The following is a 21,651-nucleotide window of genomic DNA, read 5'->3' on the forward strand; positions in this document are numbered from 1 at the left end:
TTCATGCACAATGAGATAGTCCAACTGAGAATTGCGAAATGGAGGAGAAAGAAAACAATTTTACACGCTGCACTAAAGTTTCATAATCCATTTGCAACACAATTTCCTTGATATTTTCATGTCAGGGAGTCTGTCTCCTACTGAAGCTTTTATAATATTTACCAAGAAAACATACTTCAATTCTTTGAAAAAAGTCTATTCATCATTTTTATACATCATACATAATTTTTTATTTTTTTTCTTATTAAATATGTAGTATATAAATAATGAGTAAAAAAGTTAAATTAGTTTAGAAAGAATTAAATAAAATAAAAATATGTATAATATATGATAATGATGAGTAATAAAAACTCTTGTATCCTGCACCCGCCGTCGTGTACACACTTCACATACCATAGAAGATAGTTTTTTCCTAATCGTACTTGATTAAAACAAGTGGCATCATTCGGAAAATAAATAATCGTCTGATCCATCAATACCTGCATATATATAAAGGGCGGTAGCAAAGCGAGTGAACCGGATGGCACCTCATACTTCTACTTTTGAAAGCTTTGAAATGGTCCACTAACAGCCCAAATGACGATTTTACCCCTACTCTCATGCAATCATTTCCTTCCCACTTTCCCAGTCCCAGTCCTACCACACTTAACACAGTGAGTGCGCGGCAACATCAACGAAATTCAGATAAAATAAATTGAGATTAAAATTAAAAATTAAATAAAATATTATCAAATTATATTTTTTAATATTATTTTTATTTTAAAATTTAAAAAAATTGAATTATTTCTTTTATTTTATTTAAAAATTTAAAATATTATCTGGAGTAGACGGAGCAATCAGGAGGGTGGGGAGTGGGCTCCCAAATTAATGCCAAAAACTATTCCCTTCCCAATTGCAAAGACACAATTCATATATTTTGGAAAGTTCAAAGCTTTCAACGTTTCAATTACTTTCAAACCTGATTTATGGTCCCAAAAAACCGAAACTGTCCTCTACTCTATGTAAACAGTTTATTAAATATAAAGGGTATTTAAATCATTGACTTATAAATTGATGCAGACTTGTCAATATTGGAAAATTAAAATGGTCCATATTTCAACTGCAAAGTCCTCCGTAAAGGCCAAATTCTGAACCTCTCCTTCAAGCTTGTTCAACCTCAAGGTCCAGAATTCTCAGATAAGCTTTGCTCCGAGTGAAAGCAAGCAACTTTTTTCCACAGTTTCCATGGAAAAGCTTAGGTTCCACCAACTCCATACGCCTCTGTTTGCCCTTCTTTTTTATCTCCTCCACTTCTCATCCCTCCAGTTTCTGTCCATGGCAGATTACTCTCTCCCAGATAAGTATTTCATCAATTGCGGCTCTGCTACCAACGTCTACACCGGCCAACGGAATTTCGTCGGGGATTTGAATTCCGGTGACTCGACTTCCAATTCCATTTCCTTTACAGATCAGAACAGAGTCGCGATTAACAGCGACCAGTCTTCAACTGCATCACCTCTGTATCAGACAGCAAGAGTTTTTTTGCACAACTCTTCGTATGAGTTCGATATCGACACTAATGGTACTTATTTTGTTCGCCTCCATTTCTTTGCTTTCTCCTCCCCAAGTACTCCAACTGATCTCTCCACAGCGCTTTTTGACGTCTGGACTTCCGGGTTCTCACTGTTGCTTAATTTCACTGCCAAAACCAGTAGCGACTCTCCTATAATAAAGGAATTCTTACTTAGCATACTCAATCCTGGCAAATTTAAAGTGTATTTTGTTCCTCGGGGATCATCGTTTGCATTTATAAATGCCATGGAAGTCTTCCTTGCCCCTGACGATCTGATCAATGATACAGCCCGACATGTTACTGCTGCAGGAAGCACCAATGATTACAAGGGTGTGCTGTCTAAGGCTTTACACACCATTTACAGGATAAATGTTGGAGGCCCTAATGTCACACCGGAAAGCGACACGCTATTGAGAAACTGGGTTCCGGACAGCGACTACATCTATAATCCAGACAAGGCAAAGGTTGTAGCCCAATCCAGTAGCCCTAGTTACAACCCGGGTTTTGCCAGTCGGTATACTGCCCCTGATCCTGTCTACCAGACTGCGCAAACGATGGATACCAATTCTACCAGGCAAGCTGATTTTTTCAACATAACCTGGGGTTTTAATGTGCGTAGGAATGCTAGACACCTCGTTCGTGTTCACTTCTGTGACATTGTCGGTATAACTCAGTTTGTTCTTTCCTTCAATCTTTATATTTATAGTAAATTCAGTCGGAAGGTCGATTCAAACGACTTTGGCGGCACGAGTGTCCCTTTTTTCCTCGACTTTGTGGTTGATTCTGATAATTCGGGAACGATGAATATCAGTATAGGCCCTAGGATTTATTCTTCTGAAACAAATGCCTATCTGAACGGGCTAGAAATAATGGAGATACTGGATACGTCGGGTTCAGTTCCTGCAGTGAGTGAGCACAAGAACAAACATGTTTTTCTTGTAGTTGTTTCGGTGCTTGGAGGGTTGGTTCTAATCGGCATTTTGGCGGTTGGCTTCTTTTTGGTTTTCAAACGCAGGAAGCAAATGCCAGGGAAAAACTCGGACTGGTCACCAATACCTGTATTTGGAGTTGGGAGTACGCACAGCAGGGCGACTGAGGGAAGCATAAATGGCTCCCCTCTGCCTAATTTTAATCTCGCATTGAAGGTACCTCTTACTGAAATCCTAGATGCGACAAACAACTTCGACACGAGGCTGCTGATTGGTAAGGGCGGCTTTGGGAATGTCTATAAGGGAACTCTCAGACATGGCCAAAAAAATTGCTGTGAAACGGAGTGAGCCAGGGTCAAACCAAGGCTTCCCAGAATTCCAAACGGAAATCATGGTTCTTTCCAAAATTCGCCACCGCCATCTTGTTTCCTTGATTGGGTATTGTGAGGAGAGATCTGAGATGATACTTGTCTATGAGTTCATGGAAAAGGGGACTTTAAAGGATCATATATATGCTTCGAATTTGCCTCGTTTGTCTTGGAAGCAAAGGCTTGAGATATGCATTGGTGCAGCAAGGGGTCTTCAATACCTCCACAAAGGTTCAGCTGGGGGAATAATACACCGTGATGTCAAGTCCACTAATATCTTGCTTGATGAACATTATGTTGCTAAAGTTGCGGACTTTGGCCTTTCGAAAACAGGTCCTCTTGATGAGACCCATGTCAGTACAATTGTCAAAGGCACGTTTGGTTATCTCGATCCTGAGTATATTAGGTCCCAACAGTTGACGGAAAAATCTGATGTGTATGCATTTGGAGTGGTTCTTCTCGAGGTGCTATGTGCACGGCCAGCAATTAATGCCATGCTTTCCGGGAAGCAAGTGAATTTGGCTGAATGGGCAATGCTCTGCAAGAAGGAAGGGACGCTTGAAGAGATTGTTGATCCTTCACTCAAGGGTCAGATTGATCCAAACTCCCAAAGAAGATTTATTGAGACGGCAGAGAAATGTTTACAAGAATTAGGCGCTGATCGCCCCACCATGGATGATGTGGTCTGGGACTTGGAATATGCATTACAGCTTCAGCAAACTGCAATGCGGAGAGAACCACATGAGGACAGCTCAGTCTTATCAGGATTGGCATTGCCCAATGTACAGCGGTTGCCTTCATTTAGCATTACGATGGATGAAAGCGATATGCCTGTTATGATGGATGATGGCTCCTACGTTGAAGCATGTGATGTTTTTTTCCCAGATGAAAATCGATGACGCCAGATAATGAAACTTGGTCTTTCTGGTCTTGTAATAACGCAACTTTTAAGTTACTTTAAGCCTTATAAGTTTCTTAGTTATGCCTTTGTGAAGTCAATTTTGAATTTTGGGTCTTGCTAGAAGTTCCTCTGATTCGAACATGTTTTAGGAGATCCTAGTTGATTTCCTCAATATTGCTGATGGCTTTTTGCTTGACTTTGGATGATGGACAGTGATGTTCCTTTTGAAGTGTTGTGACTTTCACTCTCTCCTTTTGTATTTTATTTTCTCTTAAAAATAATTGTAATGATCTGTTATATTTCTTGGTAAGTTACCAATTCCCTGTTCAATATATATAATTTACTGGTGAATAGAAGTGGAGAGATTTTATTTTTTCAGGTGCTGGGAAAAGTTCCCTGCAGTGCTCCCAACCTATAGAATACCTATAGAGGGAGCCGGAAAACAGGATTCTGTCTTGCCCTTTCTCTCAATTCATCTTCAACACCCACTAAATCTGTTGAATATAGAGCCAAAACTATCATGCACAGCAAACTCTGGATGTTGGAAACTATTTTGACAGACAGCAGTGGACGACTCCAAAGTTTGTGGAGTCATTGAGGTTTCCTGGTTGTATTGTCTGAATTTGTTGAGACTTCAATTCCATTTGGAAGAAAAAATCTTATTTGTAGAGATACTGCATCAGAATGATATTAATGGTTATTTCCATTTCCGAGGTCGTCAAGTTTCCAGTAAATCTGCCATTGATGACTTTTTTATTGCTTAGAATCGTGTGGATCTGCACTTTAATGACAAGTTTTTTTCATTTTAGTGATTAGGTTAGAATTTACCTCCAAAAAGGCGGAAGTGAAGATTAAGAACTTTGAAAATTTGGGCCAGGAAGTGAAAATGTCTTGAAACAGCAACCTTAGTTCCGCTGCTAAATGAGCCTTTCCTTTGAGTATTGGACCTTGGTTCTTTTAAGTACTTTAGGATTGAGAGATAAGTTGAGATCATCTCACTACTATTTATTATTATTTACAAAATTCAATTCACAAATTTCATTATTATTCACAAACTATATCAACTCATCTAATCTCTCAATCCAAATGAGGCCTAGTTACCCTTCAAAAGGCGTAACGAAAACTGTTATTAAATACCCTTATCGTTTTGTGAAATGGATAAGCGCTAATTTCATATGACATTATATTATTAACAGTTTTTAACTACCATAATTTTGCTCTTGGCTCTCCATTCTAAAACTGTTTTGGGTTCAAGTTCAATATAATGAGTCATTTATAAAGCCTAAAAAGCACATGAATCAGCATGCAAGATAATATCTTCACATGCTAAGAGAGAGTGTCTAAACGTTCTCTACAAAAAAATTTCAAGAATCTATACCGGTACATAAATCTTATATGGTCATATGTAAAATGTGAAAATCTCGGTTAGCAGCAAAGTTCTGGTTGTAGATTAGAAATAATATATGATATATATACATATATATTATAATATATATATATGTATGTATGTATATGTATGTATGTATGTATTTTACCTTTGGGTAGGTCTACACCCACCCACCGCTAGGGGCTGCTAGGCCATTTCAATTTTTTTTTTTTCATATTACTTTTTAATACTTCTAAATATTTTTAACAAAAGAAAAGAATTTATAATATTATTAAACAAAACTTTCTTAATCATCAAGTACAAATAAAAAATAAAAAATAAATGAGAGTGATAGCTTGGCGAAATCCTTAGCTTTTTCCTCTACCTTTAGCCCACCAAGCCTTAGAAGGTGCAGGTACAAAGTTCATGTAACTTGGGCCTTCTGTTTGGGGAGGGGAGTGGCAAACTTTTCCTCCCAAAACCGCTTATACCAATACAAAGCAACATGATATTACTTGTTTGCAGGATTTTTTGGACAGCCTGCAGTCTTTTGTTTCTGATTCTTTAAGAACAAAGGAAACAATGAACTCACTATTATATGATAGAATCAATGAAAAGAAAGTTTCGCACTAAAACCATAAATGCCTAGTCTAAAGCTGCGATTCCAACAGTACATAATTTACAAATTGCAGTATGACACAACAGTACATAAATATATATATATATATATGTTGCTAATGGCCAGAGCCTTTCCTGCTAGGTCCAGATGCCAACGTAAAGACTCCGTCCCTCACGAAAACCCGGCCGCCACCGATGCTGTCAGCACTACTTGTGCTAGTAAATGAAGCTTCTCTCACTGATTCACGGCCATCAACGGCCTTGGGATCGTCGGTCTTCCTCTTCTTGGACTCCGGTCCGAGGGTTCTACTATCCACTAGACTCGGATGTGTAAGAACTAGGATCATGATCAATACCAGCAGAACCAAAAACAGTTGCTGTCTCATTGGTGATGATGTTCCGGGGTTGGTTTCCTTGAAGCCCATGTTTTGGTAACTCTTTCAGCCTTAAATATACATATTCTCTCAAACCAAAAGGATGGAGCAGAGAAAAGATTGCGTTTTGGAATCTCCAATTTCATAAGCCAATGGCCTTTATGTAGGGAGTTGGTTTGGGTGGCCAAGGAGAAAGAACGGAGAATGACTTTCTGGGTATGGGACCCTTTTGAAGTGGGTATTTGACTCAACTTTTTTTTTCTTTTTTTGTTTTTTTCCCATTGCTAATGAGGCGCCGAGATGATTGCAAATGAATTCCACTTTTCACATTTGGGTTTTGTCCAAATTCCTACTTTACAACCGACCAATTTTGTAAACTCAGGTGATCGATCGTACAACTTGCTGCTGTGCTGTGCTGTGCTGTGCATGTATTTCATTCAGTTCTAAAAGTCGGTACCAAATTATATGAATTTAGGTGGTCGAAACCTTCATAGTTTCACACCAATATCACAAAGGACTTTGATTTATTGCTACTACAAGTAGGAAAATTAACAGTGCAAACTACTCCTTGGTCCGTTGATCATGTGAAACTATATAAAAGTATTCTAAATTGAGAAATGTTATACATCAGCTACTATTCATCTTTATACGGTTACACCCCACACTTGACAGCTTTTTCTTTTTTATTTTTTTCATTGAGTATGGGGTGTGAGGTAGTAAATAGTGACTAATAGGATGTGGGATAGTTGAACCTTCACTTTATACAGAGTCCAGCTCCATCTCCATAGACAAATCTAAACAAAATTGGAACGGAATGAGAATTCGAGGACTAAAAGTGTGATTTCAACTAGCCCTGCAACATTTATTATTGTCCAGAAGGATTTTTTGGACGGTATTAATTAAAATTAAATAAAAATATTATAGAACCCATTTTTTATATCAATCTCTTTTCCGTTTAAAATTGAATAAGAAAGAATTTTGATCCCCTAGCTACACCCCTACCCATCCCCCTCTTCCACCTTAATGTTATTGTCATTTTCCTTTGATGGTAATTGCCACTTGTTAACAGAAAGAAATTCTCATCCGCAACTAGTTAATCTCTTTTTTCCTTTTCCTTCCCAAACCATCCGATAAATCAACGGTGCCACCAAAATAAGGCTTGTCAAAGTCGATCGAGAGAACCCAAAATTGATGGATATGAAGAAAAGAGGCGATGGGTGTAAGATTCTCAACGCTTTTAGTGAAGAGAAAACAATGGAGGATCTCTCACCTGTCGAGTATGTCTCTCTTAACATTATGCTCAAATTGGTTCTCAAAGCATTTTATCTTTGCAAAGTTAAGGATGTTACTTAGGGAATGAGAATCGATAATTCAAGCAGTCCAAGATTCAGTCAATAAAATTATTATCGTAGAACGAATATTTTTTTTTTTTTTTTTTGCAAAATGATTGATGGAAATGCTTGCTGGTTGGTTTCACGCTTCCAGCTATATATGTCCTTAATTTCTCATTGGCAAGGGGACACTTGTCCTTGAACTTGGGAGTAAGATTTGGAGTGAGTTATGCTACTTTTAAACTAGTGTAAAGATACTACTTAGGCTGGTTTGATTACACAAAACTAAAATATCTCATCTCATCTCATATAATCATTATAACTTGAGTACTACTACATCCACAAAAGAATTATACAAAAACGATTTCACAAACTGACCTCATCTGATCCGTTAGATCTATTTTATAATAAAAATAAATTTATAATCTGACGAAGCACATCAAACTACCTCAGTTTGTAGGATTACTTTTATATAATCTCTTTATGGCTAGAATATTTCTCTTATAACTTTTCCAAACTCTTATACAAAATATAATAAGTAATCTAACTTTTTCAAATCTTAAAATAAAAACAATATTAATAAATTATATTATAACAATATTTTATTTAACTTTATCAAAACATATCATCTTATATGAACTACGTACGTAGCCAAATTACCAAATTAGGCTAATTAAATTCATCCAATTCGATGACTTTTTGAACTCAAGACATCCGAATTATGCAGCTCGCCCTAAAATCCTTTGTATCACTCAGGCAAAAGACCAAACCAGGCATTTGACTGAGTTGGGCAGAGGACGGGGAATGATCATGGACTGTAGTCTGTTGTTCTTTTTTCTTAATCTAATAGTTGCAACTTTAATGAATGATCAAGCTTCATATTGCATCTTATCGGTTGGTTTTTTCTAAGAGCTTGTTTTTGAGATTTCTATGATAAATCCTTTCTTATTTTGTATAAAGTTTTTTACATTGGAGTACCGTCATCGTCTTTAAAAACAAAGTCATTTTATTTAAGTCATCAAAATGAAATAAAAAATCTATTTTACCTCCCAATCTATCATCTTTTAAAAACTGATCATCAAAATAGACAAAAAATAAGTGGTATATCACGATCTTAATGATTAAATAAATAAAAAGGTCCAACTTATATTTCAGACAAAAATAACAATAGCTTGGGAGTAAAATATAATTTTTCAAATTAATTGAAAGACTGGATTTGGGCCACGTGAAGTCAAGAAACAAGGGAGAATTTGGAAAGGGATTTGGGCCTGTCTGGAAACAACAGCCTACTTTTTTTGTTTAAAAATAAAAAGATTAGCCCATAAATCAACATGAAACTAGACTTTTACTTGATATTGATCCAATATATTGGACTTTTGCTTTTAACACCGCCTCTATTTTTTTTAGTTTTGCAAAAAGATATTTATAACTGTAAATTATATAATTATCGTATAATTATTTTTAAAAAAAATAAATAAAATATAAGATTCACATAAAAGAAATTAATTTTTTAATAGTAGACTTCATTTATTTTTAAAACGAGATATTTACGTATTTCACAGTTGTATATAGAATTATTCTTTATTTTTTGTTTAAATTCTATTTCATCCACCAATGAGTGATATTTGTCAGAGAGCAAGTCCCCATAACCAAAAATTCTCCCATGAAGCTGCTACAAACAAACCAAACTGGTCCACCCCAATTAATGCCAAAAACTATCCCCTTTCCAATTGCAAGAGATATTCATATATTTAGAGAAGTTCAAAGCTTTCAACGTTTCAATTACTTTCAAAGCTGATATATGGTCTGAAAAAATCAAAATTGTCCTCTACTGTATGTAAACAGTTTATTAAATACTAGTAAAGGCGTTACGTGCAAGGCACGTATGCTCGGTTGGAAGAATAAAAAAGTCATATTAGAATATAAAAATCCTTCAGTAGAAGTAAACAACAGTAGCAATTGATCCAAAAAAAGTGTCAAAATTAAGTAAAATTAGAGAAGATTCATGATAGTTAAGTTAAGAATATAGAAATGATGTTCCTCATTTCTCATGGATATGTTAATCATAAAATTAGCGTGTGATGTAAAACAAATGAAAATAATATTATCAGTAAAAAATATCATTATAAGAACCGACTTTCTTAAAATGACCACTTGTTTAATGTTTACGTTTGCTCACTCAATAATCTCAACAAATGCTAATTACCATGACACCATATAGAAATTAATTTCTGTAAAAAAACAAAATTTCCTTTTTAGCTAGTGGCAACAACAGAAGCATTGAATCATATATTTTTACCTCTAGTTGCATAATCTCAAAAGCGAGGCTAAGATCCGCTATGGATGGTTGAAAGCCACCCAGCAAGAAGCGTCCATTCCCCTTGAGTCAAATGGAATAAGCTTGAGAAGTTGCTTGTGGATTGAGAGTAAGGTGGAGCGAAAATTTGAAAATCCGACTTCGAATCTGGTTCTGTTCTGATTCTGCTCAGGCTCCATTCCGACTACGGAGTCGGAGTCGGAGTTGGAGGTGTCACTAGACCGACTCCAATCCGATCCGACTTTACGTTCCGACTTCATCTCCGACTCCATTGTACATATGTTATAAAAATATATATTTATCTATATATTTATCATATATACTAGTATAGTTATATAACTAAAATTTGTATTGTTAAATTTAATAATATACTAGTATGGAATGATTATTATAAAATAATATAATTATACTATAATATAAATATACTAATGATAGTTTAGTATATATAAACAACATGGTATTACTACCATACAATATATATAATCAAGTATAGAAATAAGTTAGACATTAGTATTTAAATAAGTCTAGTAAATAATAAGTTAATAACACATATACTAATTTACTAAAGTATAATAACATGTAATTAGATACTAGAAATAAGTCTAGTGTATAAATAGGTTATAAATAAGTTAGACACTAGTATAATATAATAACAGGTAACACTATAGTATAATTCTAGTATAAAAATAAGTTATATATTAGTATAGAAGTAAATTAACAGTAAATGATTTAGTTTTAGTTCTTAATTTTTTCAAAAAATTGAAATTTAAAATCTCACAAAAAATTCTTTTTTAAATGGGGGCTAAATAGGAAGCTAAAAGAAAGAAGCATAAAACTGAAAGCCCAAATTCGACTCTGCTCCGACAAGTTGGAGTCAGAGTTCGGATTTGAACTGTGACAAATTTGGAGTTAGGATTGGAATCGAATATAAGGGAATCTGACTCCGACTAAATCGATACTCACCCCTAATTGAGGGGAAACCCAACTGCAGGTGCCAGTACAGTAGTAAAAACAAATAGAGCTGAAATGATCAAAGTCAAGGAAAAAAACTCTAGCCTGTCAGAAAAGAGAAAACTTGGTCAAGTGCATTGAAATGGTAAAGGATTATACAAAAATAAATCCACAAATTGACATGATTTGATGTACCACATCAAATCATATAGTTATTTTTATTGTAAAGTAGATCTAATGGATCTCATGAAGTTACATCGATTTGTGAGTTTATTTTTATATAATCTCTGTGTCTGTAGCAGTTCTCAATACCAAATGTGTACATGTATTGCCACATTTTGAAGGAATAACCAGACACAACTAATATATACAGTTGCATATTACATAGAGCTTAGGGGGGCCATGCTGATTGCTGAAGATTCAAAATAGCCCCTAAATTTTATACACAATTCTATGTATATAGAATTTGACCACCAAAAAAAAAAATTATAATTTCTATATGCCCCCTAAAATTTTTTAAAATTTCAATATTCATAGAAATGTCTCCACTTTTTTCCCATAGCTGCTGAATTTTTTTATAATTTCTATATATTATCTAATTCCAAGGGTGTGGATGAAATTAATATGGAATTTAAAGTAAAAATACAAGAAAAATTATTTAAAATTGATGATCTATATGAAAAATAGTTTAGAGGTTTTATCATTTAGACTTCATTGAGTTAAGGTCTCAATTGTAACATTTTATGCTTAATATGATACAAAAATATCTAGATTTTACATAAAACTTAATAAACTAATTTAGATACTAGAATAAAAGATGAGATTTTAAAAAATCACTTGATAATTTCTTTAAAAAAAATAATTTCTAAATATTTCATTACAAAAATAACAATGAATGAATATTATTCCATGAAATATTATCTTCAAAAATCTGAAACAGACATTAAGCTGTGTTTTTTAAATGTAAAAATCACTGAAAAAAAAATGAAAAACAAAAATCAGGAACACACCACCAACGAGGATCAAAATAACCACAAGACACAGCCATCGTAAGAGCACTAGTATTAATTTCTTTATATGTATCTCTAAAATCATATCTTCCGAAGATTGATTTTGCATATCAAGAAAAATTATCACATTGAATTATGTATCTTTAAACTAAATAATAATAAAATATTTTTTTTTATTTTTTCTTAAAATTATTATTTTTATATATTTTACAATTAGCACAATGTGCTTAAAAATACCAATTTTATATATCTAAATATTACCAATTTCATATATTAAAATGATCAATTTATCAATAAATATTAATATGTACTAAAAAACACTTTGTATCATCAACTTAATACAAATTTTATATATCAAAATTATCTTAATATAAATTACACAAAGTTGATTTTAATGAGTAGGAGAGAAAAAATAGTAAAATAATGGTTGGAGAGTGAATAATATTTTTTTAAATTTGAAGAAATACCATTCATAGCTATGTAAAATTCTGAAGATGCATAATCTAATGTAGACCAATTTAAAAAGATATTATATAAATATAAATATAAATATGAAGGTGTATAAGCATTGAGAATGCTCTAAGTTAATCGATTCCTCTCATTACTTTTTTGCACAAAAACTTCCGACACTGTTAATAACTAATAAACACGCATACGCAGGAAACGATTATGGGAGGTGTCCAGAATGGGATAACGAGGAGTATTCGGCTTTGGAGTTTAATAAAACGAGTCCTACTAGGGGCGTGGGGCCTAGCTATGAAGATTTTTATTTTTATTTTATTTTTATATTTTTTGAACATATTTAAATATTTTTAAAAAGTCTAAAAAATACATCAATATACTAAAAGTTACATCTTTAATTATTAAGTAAATAAAAAATTATAAAATAAAATAAAATATATGAACAATCAAAATAAAAGAACAAACTCATATGGCATTGGAGAAACATTACTTTGCCCTCCCATTTGTACCGCTCCATTTGACCGTTTGACAAGATTTTTTTTTTTTTATTTAGTGATTAAGGAAGTGGCTTTAAATGTATTGGTGTATTATTTTTTATTTTTTAAAAATATTTAAATATATGAAAAAAATATGAAAAAAAAAATTTACACTAGATTGTATTTCCAGCAGTAAGAGTGGGACGACATAATAGCCCACTCATGGCATAGTATCATTTTTCTAATAAAATATAAAGGTTATTTAAATCATTGACTTATAAATTGACGCAGACTTTGTCTATATTGGAAAATTATACTTCAACTGCAGACTCCAGAGTCCTCCAGAAAGGCCAAATTCTGAACCTCTCCTTCAAGCTTGTTCAATCAACCTCAAGGTCCAGAATTCTCAGATAAGCTTTGCTCTGAGTGAAAGCAAGCAATTTTTTTCCACAGTCTCCATGGAAAAGCTTAGGTTCCACAAAGTCCATACGCCTTTGTTTGCCCTTCTTTTTTTTCTCCTCCAGTTCTCATCCCTCCAGTTTCTGTCCATGGCAGATTACTCTCTCCAGATAAATATGTAGTTAATTAGCAAGATGGTTTTAGGAATATGTTGAGTGATAGTTAAGATGTTTCTAATATTGGAGTGTTTTGGGAATGATGCTAGACAAGAAGTGATACTTTTTATGAATCTTTGGCTATAAAATGTAATAACTACTAATTTTGGCATATATTTTTGGATTTGTTCAAATGGATTATTTTCGGTGGATAGCATTCTAGGATTTTAAATGATAGAATTTAGTTTTTATTTTAAAAGATAAAATTATTATTCCCTCCTCTACAGGTAAACAAAGTTAGTTTCAGATTTAGTTTGTTGCATTCATATGTCACAATTCTGTTCTTTTGAATGTCAATAATTATTTTTCAATTAAAAACATTGTGATATGAACTCGTGACAGGCCATCTTGGTTCCCATCATTTCCGATAAGAAAGAAAAAACATATTTATGAATGCTACTGAAATAAACCAATTTCAGATTTTTATACTAAATTTTTATGATACTCTAGGTTATCCTATTTTCAACACATTTTATTAACTATTTATAGACAACATTTCTAAAAAAAAATTCACACAATTGGGCAAACCTGCCTTGCACGTTGCACCACTAGCTAGCATATATACATAATACACGCATAGAGTGGGCCTTGCTTGAGAAAAACAAGAAAGATGAGCCAACTGAAGTCAACAACTCAAATACAGAAGCGTGACAACATATGCAGCAATGAGCTTTAACGGATGTTTGCATGGTGAGTTAAGATAAATAAAATAAAAGTTAAATAAAATATTATTTTTTAAAAATAATAACCTCAAGACACGGCCATCCTAAGGGAAACGATTATGGGAGGTGTCTAAAATGGGATAACGAAGGGTATTTGGCATTGGAGTTTAATAAAATATAAAGGGTATTTAAATCATTGACTTATAAATTGACGCAGACTTTGATCTCGTTTGTTTTTAGAAAATATTTCATCTCATTTTATCTCATCTCATTTTATCATTATAACTTTTCTAAATCTCTACATAAAATAAAATAAACAATTTAATTTTTTTAAATTCAAAAACAAAAAAAATATTAAAAAATATATTCTAACAATATTTTATTCAATTTTTTAACTTTAATCTCATCTTATCTCATCTCATCTCTTCAAACAAACGAGCCCTTTGTCTATGTTGGAAAATTATACTTCAACCACAGAGTCCTCCAGAAAGGCCAAATTCTGAACCTCTCCTTCAAGCTTGTTCAATCAACCTCAACGTCCAGAATTCTCAGATAAGCTTTGCTCCGAGTGAAAGCAAGCAACTTTTTTCCACAGTTTCCATGGAAAAGCTTAGGTTCCACAAAGTCCATACGCCTCTGTTTGCCCTTCTTTTTTTTCTCCTCCCGTTCTCATCCCTCCAGTTTCTGTCCATGGCAGATTACTCTCTCCCAGATAAATATGTAGTTAATTAGCAAGATGGTTTTAGGAATATGTTGAGTGATAGTTAAGATGTTTCTAATATTGGAGTGTTTTGGGAATGATGCTAGACAAGAAGTGATACTTTTTATGAATCTTTGGCTATAAAATGTAATAACTACTAATTTTGGCATATTTTTTTGGATTTGTTCAAATGGATTATTTTCGGTGCATAGCATTCTAGGATTTTAAATGATAGTATTTAGTTTTTATTTTAAAAGATAAAATTATTATTCCCTCCTCTACATGTAAACAAAGTTAGTTTCAGATTTAGTTTGTTGCATTCATATGTCACAATTCTGTTCTTTTGAGTGTCAATAATTATTTTTCAATTAAAGACTTTGTGATATGAATTTGTGATAGGCCACCTTGGTTCCCATCACTTTGGTTAAGAAAGAGAAAACATATTTATGAATGCTACTGAAATAAACAAATTTCAGATTTTTATACTAAATTTTTATGATACTCTAGATTATCCTATTTTCAACACATTTTATTAACTATTTATAGAGAACATTTCTAAAAAAAATTCACATAATTGGGCAAACCTGCCTTGCACGTTGCACCACTAGCTAGCATATATACATAATACACGCATAGAGTGGGCCTTGCTTGAGAAAAACAAGAAAGATGAGTCAACTGAAGTCAACAACTCAAATACAGAAGCGTGACAACATATGCAACAATGAGCTTTAACGGATGTTTGCATGGTGAGTTGAGATAAATAAGATAAAAGTTAAATAAAATATTATTTTTTAAAAATAATAACCTCAAGACATGGCCATCCTAAGGGAAACGATTATGGGAGGTGTCTAAAATGGGATAACGAAGGGTATTTGGCATTGGAGTTTAATAAATATAAAGGGTATTTAAATTATTGACTTATAAATTGACGCAAATTTTGACCTCGTTTGTTTTCAGAAAATATCTCATCTCATCTTATCTCATTTCATTTTATCATTATAACTTTTTCAAATCTCTACATAAAATAAAATAAATAATTTAATTTTTTTAAATTTAAAAACAAAAAAAAATATTAAAAAATATATTCTAACAATATTTTATTTAATTTTTTAATTTTAATCTCATCTCATCTCTTAAAACAAACCAACCCTTTGCCTACGTTGGAAAATTATACTTCAACCACAGAGTCCTCCAGAAAGGCCAAATTCTGAACCTCTCCTTCGAGCTTGTTCAATCACCTCAACGTCCAGAATTCTCAGATAAGCTTTGCTCCGAGTGAAAGCAAGCAACTTTTTTCCACAGTTTCCATGGAAAAGCTTAGGTTCCACAAAGTCCATACGCCTCTGTTTGCCCTTCTTTTTTTTCTCCTCTCGTTCTCATCCCTCCAGTTTCTATCCATGGCAGATTACTCTCTCCCAGATAAATATGTAGTTAATTAGCAAGATGGTTTTAGGAATATGTTGAGTGATAGTTAAGATGTTTCTAATATTGGAGTGTTTTGGGAATGATGCTAGACAAGAAGTGATACTTTTTATGAATCTTTGGCTATAAAATGTAATAACTACTAATTTTGGCATATTTTTTTGGATTTGTTCAAATGGATTATTTTCGGTGCATAGCATTCTAGGATTTTAAATGATAGTATTTAGTTTTTATTTTAAAAGATAAAATTATTATTCCCTCCTCTACATGTAAACAAAGTTAGTTTCAGATTTAGTTTGTTGCATTCATATGTCACAATTCTGTTCTTTTGAGTGTCAAAAATTATTTTTCAATTAAAGACTTTGTGATATGAATTTGTGATAGGCCACCTTGGTTCCCATCACTTCGGTTAAGAAAGAGAAAACATATTTATGAATGCTACTGAAATAAACAAATTTCAGATTTTTATACTAAATTTTTATGATACTCTAGATTATCCTATTTTCAACACATTTTATTAACTATTTATAGAGAACATTTCTAAAAAAAATTCACATAATTGGGCAAACCTGCCTTGCACGTTGCACCACTAGCTAGCATATATACATAATACACGCATAGAGTGGGCCTTGCTTGAGAAAAACAAGAAAGATGAGTCAACTGAAGTCAACAACTCAAATACAGAAGCGTGACAACATATGCAGCAATGAGCTTTAACGGATGTTTGCATGGTGAGTTGAGATAAATAAGATAAAAGTTAAATAAAATATTATTTTTTAAAAATAATAACCTCAAGACATGGCCATCCTAAGGGAAACGATTATGGGAGGTGTCTAAAATGGGATAACGAAGGGTATTTGGCATTGGAGTTTAATAAATATAAAGGGTATTTAAATTATTGACTTATAAATTGACGCAAATTTTGACCTCGTTTGTTTTCAGAAAATATCTCATCTCATCTTATCTCATTTCATTTTATCATTATAACTTTTTCAAATTTCTACATAAAATAAAATAAATAATTTAATTTTTTTAAATTTAAAAACAAAAAAAAATATTAAAAAATATATTCTAACAATATTTTATTTAATTTTTTAATTTTAATCTCATCTCATCTTTTAAAACAAACCAACCCTTTGCCTACGTTGGAAAATTATACTTCAACCACAGAGTCCTTCAGAAAGGCCAAATTCTGAACCCCTCCTTCGAGCTTGTTCAATCAACCTCAACGTCCAGAATTCTCAGATAAGCTTTGCTCCGAGTGAAAGCAAGCAACTTTTTTCCACAGTTTCCATGGAAAAGCTTAGGTTCCACCAAGTCTATACGCCTCTGTTTGCTCTTCTTCTTTTTCTCCACCAGTTCTCATCCCTCCAGTTTCTGTCCATGGCAGATTACTCTCTCCCAGATAAGTATTTCATCAATTGCGGCTCTGCTACCAACGTCTACAGCGGCCAACGGAATTTCGTCGGGGATTTGAATTCCGGTGACTCGACTTCCAATTCCATTTCCTTTACAGATCAGAACAGAGTCGCGATTAACAGCGACCAGTCTTCAACTGCATCACCTCTGTATCAGACAGCAAGAGTTTTTTTGCACAACTCTTCGTATGAGTTCGATATCGACACTAATGGTACTTATTTTGTTCGCCTCCATTTCTTTGCTTTCTCCTCCCCAAGTACTCCAACTGATCTCTCCACAGCGCTTTTTGACGTCTGGACTTCCGGGTTCTCACTGTTGCTTAATTTCACTGCCAAAACCAGTAGCGACTCTCCTATAATAAAGGAATTCTTACTTAGCATACTCAATCCTGGCAAATTTAAAGTGTATTTTGTTCCTCGGGGATCATCGTTTGCATTTATAAATGCCATGGAAGTCTTCCATGCCCCTGACGATCTGATCAATGATACAGCCCAACATGTTACCGCTGCCGGAAGCACCAATGATTACAAGGGTGTGCTGTCTAAGGCTTTACACACCATTTACAGGATAAATGTTGGAGGCCCTAAACTCACACCGGAAAACGACACGCTATTGAGAAACTGGGTTCCGGACAGAGACTACATCTATAATCCAGACAAGGCAAAGGAAGTATTCCAATCCAGTAGCCCTAGTTACAACCCGGAATCTGCCAGTCCGTATACTGCCCCTGATCTTGTCTACCAGACTGCACAAACGATGGATATCAATTCTAGCAGGCAAGCTGATTTTTTCAACATAACCTGGGGTTTTAATGTGCGTAGGAATGCTACACACCTCGTTCGTGTTCACTTCTGTGACATTGTTGGGAAAGCAGCTGCTAATCTGAGATTCAATCTTTATATTTATAGTAGGTTCAGTCGGATAATCAATTCCTACGATTCTGTTGGCCTGTTAAATATTCCATTCTATGACAAATTTGTGGTTGATTCTGATGATTCGGGAACTATGAATATCAATATAGGCCCTAGGGATGATTCTCCTGAAATAAATGCCTATCTGAATGGGCTAGAAATAATGGAGATACTGGAGACGTCGGGTTCAGTTCCTACAGTGCGTGAACGCAAGAACAAACATGTTTTTCTTGTAGTTGGTTCGGTGCTTGGAGGGTTGATTCTAATCTGCATTTTGGCAGTTGGATTCTTTTTGGTTTTCAAATGCTGGAAGCAAATGCCAGTGGAAAACTCGGACTGGACACCAATACCTATATTTGGAGTTGGGAGTACGCACAGCAAGGTGACTGAGGGAAGCATAAATGGCTCCCCTCTGCCTAATTTTAATCTCGCATTGAAGGTACCTCTTGCTGAAATCGTATCTGCGACAAACAACTTTGACACGAGGTTGCAGATTGGTAAGGGTGGCTTTGGGAATGTCTATAAGGGAACTCTCAGAAATGGCCAAAAAATTGCTGTGAAGCGGAGTGAGCCAGGGTCAAACCAAGGCTTCCCAGAATTCCAAACGGAAATCATGGTTCTTTCCAAAATTCGCCACCGCCATCTTGTTTCCTTGATTGGGTATTGTGAGGAGAGATCGGAGATGATACTTGTGTATGAGTTCATGGAAAAGGGGACTTTAAAGGATCATATATATGCTTCAGATTTGCCTCTTTTGTCTTGGAAGCAAAGGCTTGAGATATGCATTGGTGCAGCAAGGGGTCTTCAATACCTCCACAAAGGTTCAGCTGGGGGAATAATACACCGTGACGTCAAGTCCACTAATATCTTGCTTGATGAACATTATGTTGCTAAAGTTGCGGACTTTGGCCTTTCGAAAACAGGTCCTCTTGATGAAACCCATGTCAGCACAATTGTCAAAGGCACGTTTGGTTATCTCGATCCTGAGTATATTAGGTCCCAACAGTTGACGGAAAAATCTGATGTGTATGCATTTGGAGTGGTTCTTCTCGAGGTGCTATGTGCACGGCCAGCAATTAATGCCATGCTTTCCGGGAAGCAAGTAAATTTGGCTGAATGGGCAATGCTCTGCAAGAAGGAAGGGACGCTTGAAGAGATTGTTGATCCTTCACTCAAGGGTCAGATTGATCCAAACTCCCAAAGAAGATTTATTGAGACGGCAGAGAAATGTTTACAAGAATTAGGTGCTGATCGCCCCACCATGGATGATGTGGTCTGGGACTTGGAATATGCATTACTGCTTCAGCAAACTGCAATGCGGAGAGAACCACATGAGGACAGCGCAGTCGATGGTATTTCAGGATTGGCATTGCCTAACGTACAGCGGTTGCCTTCATTTAGCATTACGATGGATGGAAGTGATATGCTGTTATGATGGATGATGGCTCCTACGTTAAAGCATGTGATGTTTTTTCGCATACGAAAATCGATGACGCCAGATAATGAAACTTGGTCTTTCTGGTCTAGTAATATCGCAACTTTTAAGTTACTATAGCCTATACAAGTTTGTTAGGTATGCCTTTGTGAAGTCAATTTTGAATTTTGGGTCTTGCTAGCAGTGCCTCTGATTCGAACATGTTTTAGGAGATCCTAGTTGATTTCCTCAATATTGCTGATAGCTTTTTGCTTGACTTTGGATGATGGACAGTAATGTGCCGTTCGAAGTGTTGGGAGTTTCACTCTCTCCTTTGTATTTTATTTTCTCTTAAAAAAAATTGTAAAGATGTGCTATATTTCTTAGTAAGTTACCAATTCACTTTTGGATAGAAGTGTGGTGAGATTTTATTTTTCAGGTGCCGGGAAAAGTTCCCTGCTGTGCTCCCAGCCTATAGAATACCTAAAGAGGGAGCCTGAGAACATGATTCTCTCTTGCCTTTTCTCTCAATCCATAATTTCACTGACTCTACAAAGGGTAGTAGAAATAGGAATAGTTGATAATCAATTAAAAAGAGAGCGATAATAGATTCATGGGTTGAGCTGCAAACCTAAAAAAAATCAAATTTCTAAACATCAACATTCAACAACACCCCCCTTGTCAGTTGGGCTTCTCCTTCCTCTACTCATCTAACTTCATCTTCAACACCCACTAAGTCTGTTGAATATAGAGCCAAAACTATCATGCACAGCAAACTCTGGATGTTGGAAAGTATTAAGACAGACAGCAGTGGACAGACCAATATCTCCTGGTAGTATTGTCTGAATTTGTTGAGACTTCAATTGGCCTGGCCTGGGTCATTTCCATTGGGAAGAAAAAATCTTATTTGTAGAGATAGTGCATCAGAATGATATTGTTGATTATTTCCATTGCTGAGGTAAATCTGCCATTGGTGCCTTGTACCTGCTGTGAATCGTGTGGATCTGTTACACCCTGCACTTTTAGTTACACTTCAAATACCATTGCGAAAACTATTATATTGAATCAAATTTATTTGGAATGTCCATCTTTATTGCCTCGTGTTTTTGTAAAATCACCACTTATCCCATCTTATTTAGCATTTAGAATAAGTGATGATTTCATATGGAATTATATTCTTAACAGTTTTTAACGGTCATAATTTTCCTCTTAGCTCTCCATTAGAAAACTGTTTTTGGGTTAAGTTCAACCTAGTGAGCCATTTATAAAGCCTAAAAAGTTCATTAATCAGCACAAAAGATAATATTTTCACATACTAAGAGAGTGTCTAAAATTCAAGAATCTATATCGGTACATAAATCTTATATGCTTATATGTAAAAGGTGAAAATCTCAGCAAAGTTCTGGTTCTAGATTAGAAAGAATATTATATACATATATATATATATATATATATATATATATATATGTATGCACTACCTTTAGCCCACCCAACTTGAGAAGGTGCAGGTACAAAGTTCATGGAACTTGGACCTTCTATTTGGAAGTGGAGTGGCAAACATTCCTTCCAAAACCGCTAATAACTATACAAAGCAACTTGATATTACTTGCTTTCATGATATTTTACAACCTGCAGTAGGGGTGTAAAAATAACTCGGAAAACACAAAAACCAGTCTGGGTCCAAAACCTATTTCCGAAATGGAAACACTGGCTGGAACCGGTCCAGTTTCGGTTCCAAACATTTTTGGCCCAGACCGGTTCTATTTAATATATTTTTTTAATTTTATATATAATATATTTTATATATAATATAATTTTTATATATAATAATATAAATTATAATTATATATAAGA

General features: G+C 34.3%; 2 protein-coding genes across 2 annotated transcripts; both read left to right on the forward strand.

Annotated features, from left to right (window-relative positions):
- Positions 1-1,078: 1,078 nt before the first annotated feature.
- On the forward strand, positions 1,079-20,122 carry LOC121252288 (probable receptor-like protein kinase At2g23200). Its single transcript, XM_041151862.1, is given in 4 exon segments — positions 1,079-2,805; positions 2,807-3,724; positions 3,726-3,778; positions 20,000-20,122. Coding segments are annotated over 3 exon segments (2,532 nt in total). The 5' UTR covers positions 1,079-1,224; the 3' UTR covers positions 3,759-3,778; positions 20,000-20,122.
- On the forward strand, positions 17,282-20,122 carry LOC121252279 (probable receptor-like protein kinase At2g23200). The gene is given in 2 exon segments (XM_041151849.1): positions 17,282-19,807; positions 19,810-20,122. Coding segments are annotated over 2 exon segments (2,538 nt in total). The 5' UTR covers positions 17,282-17,346; the 3' UTR covers positions 19,887-20,122.
- Positions 20,123-21,651: the final 1,529 nt, after the last annotated feature.

Source organism: Juglans microcarpa x Juglans regia, chromosome 1D (assembly GCF_004785595.1).
Source record: "Juglans microcarpa x Juglans regia isolate MS1-56 chromosome 1D, Jm3101_v1.0, whole genome shotgun sequence".
NCBI classification, from domain to species: Eukaryota; Viridiplantae; Streptophyta; class Magnoliopsida; order Fagales; family Juglandaceae; genus Juglans; species Juglans microcarpa x Juglans regia.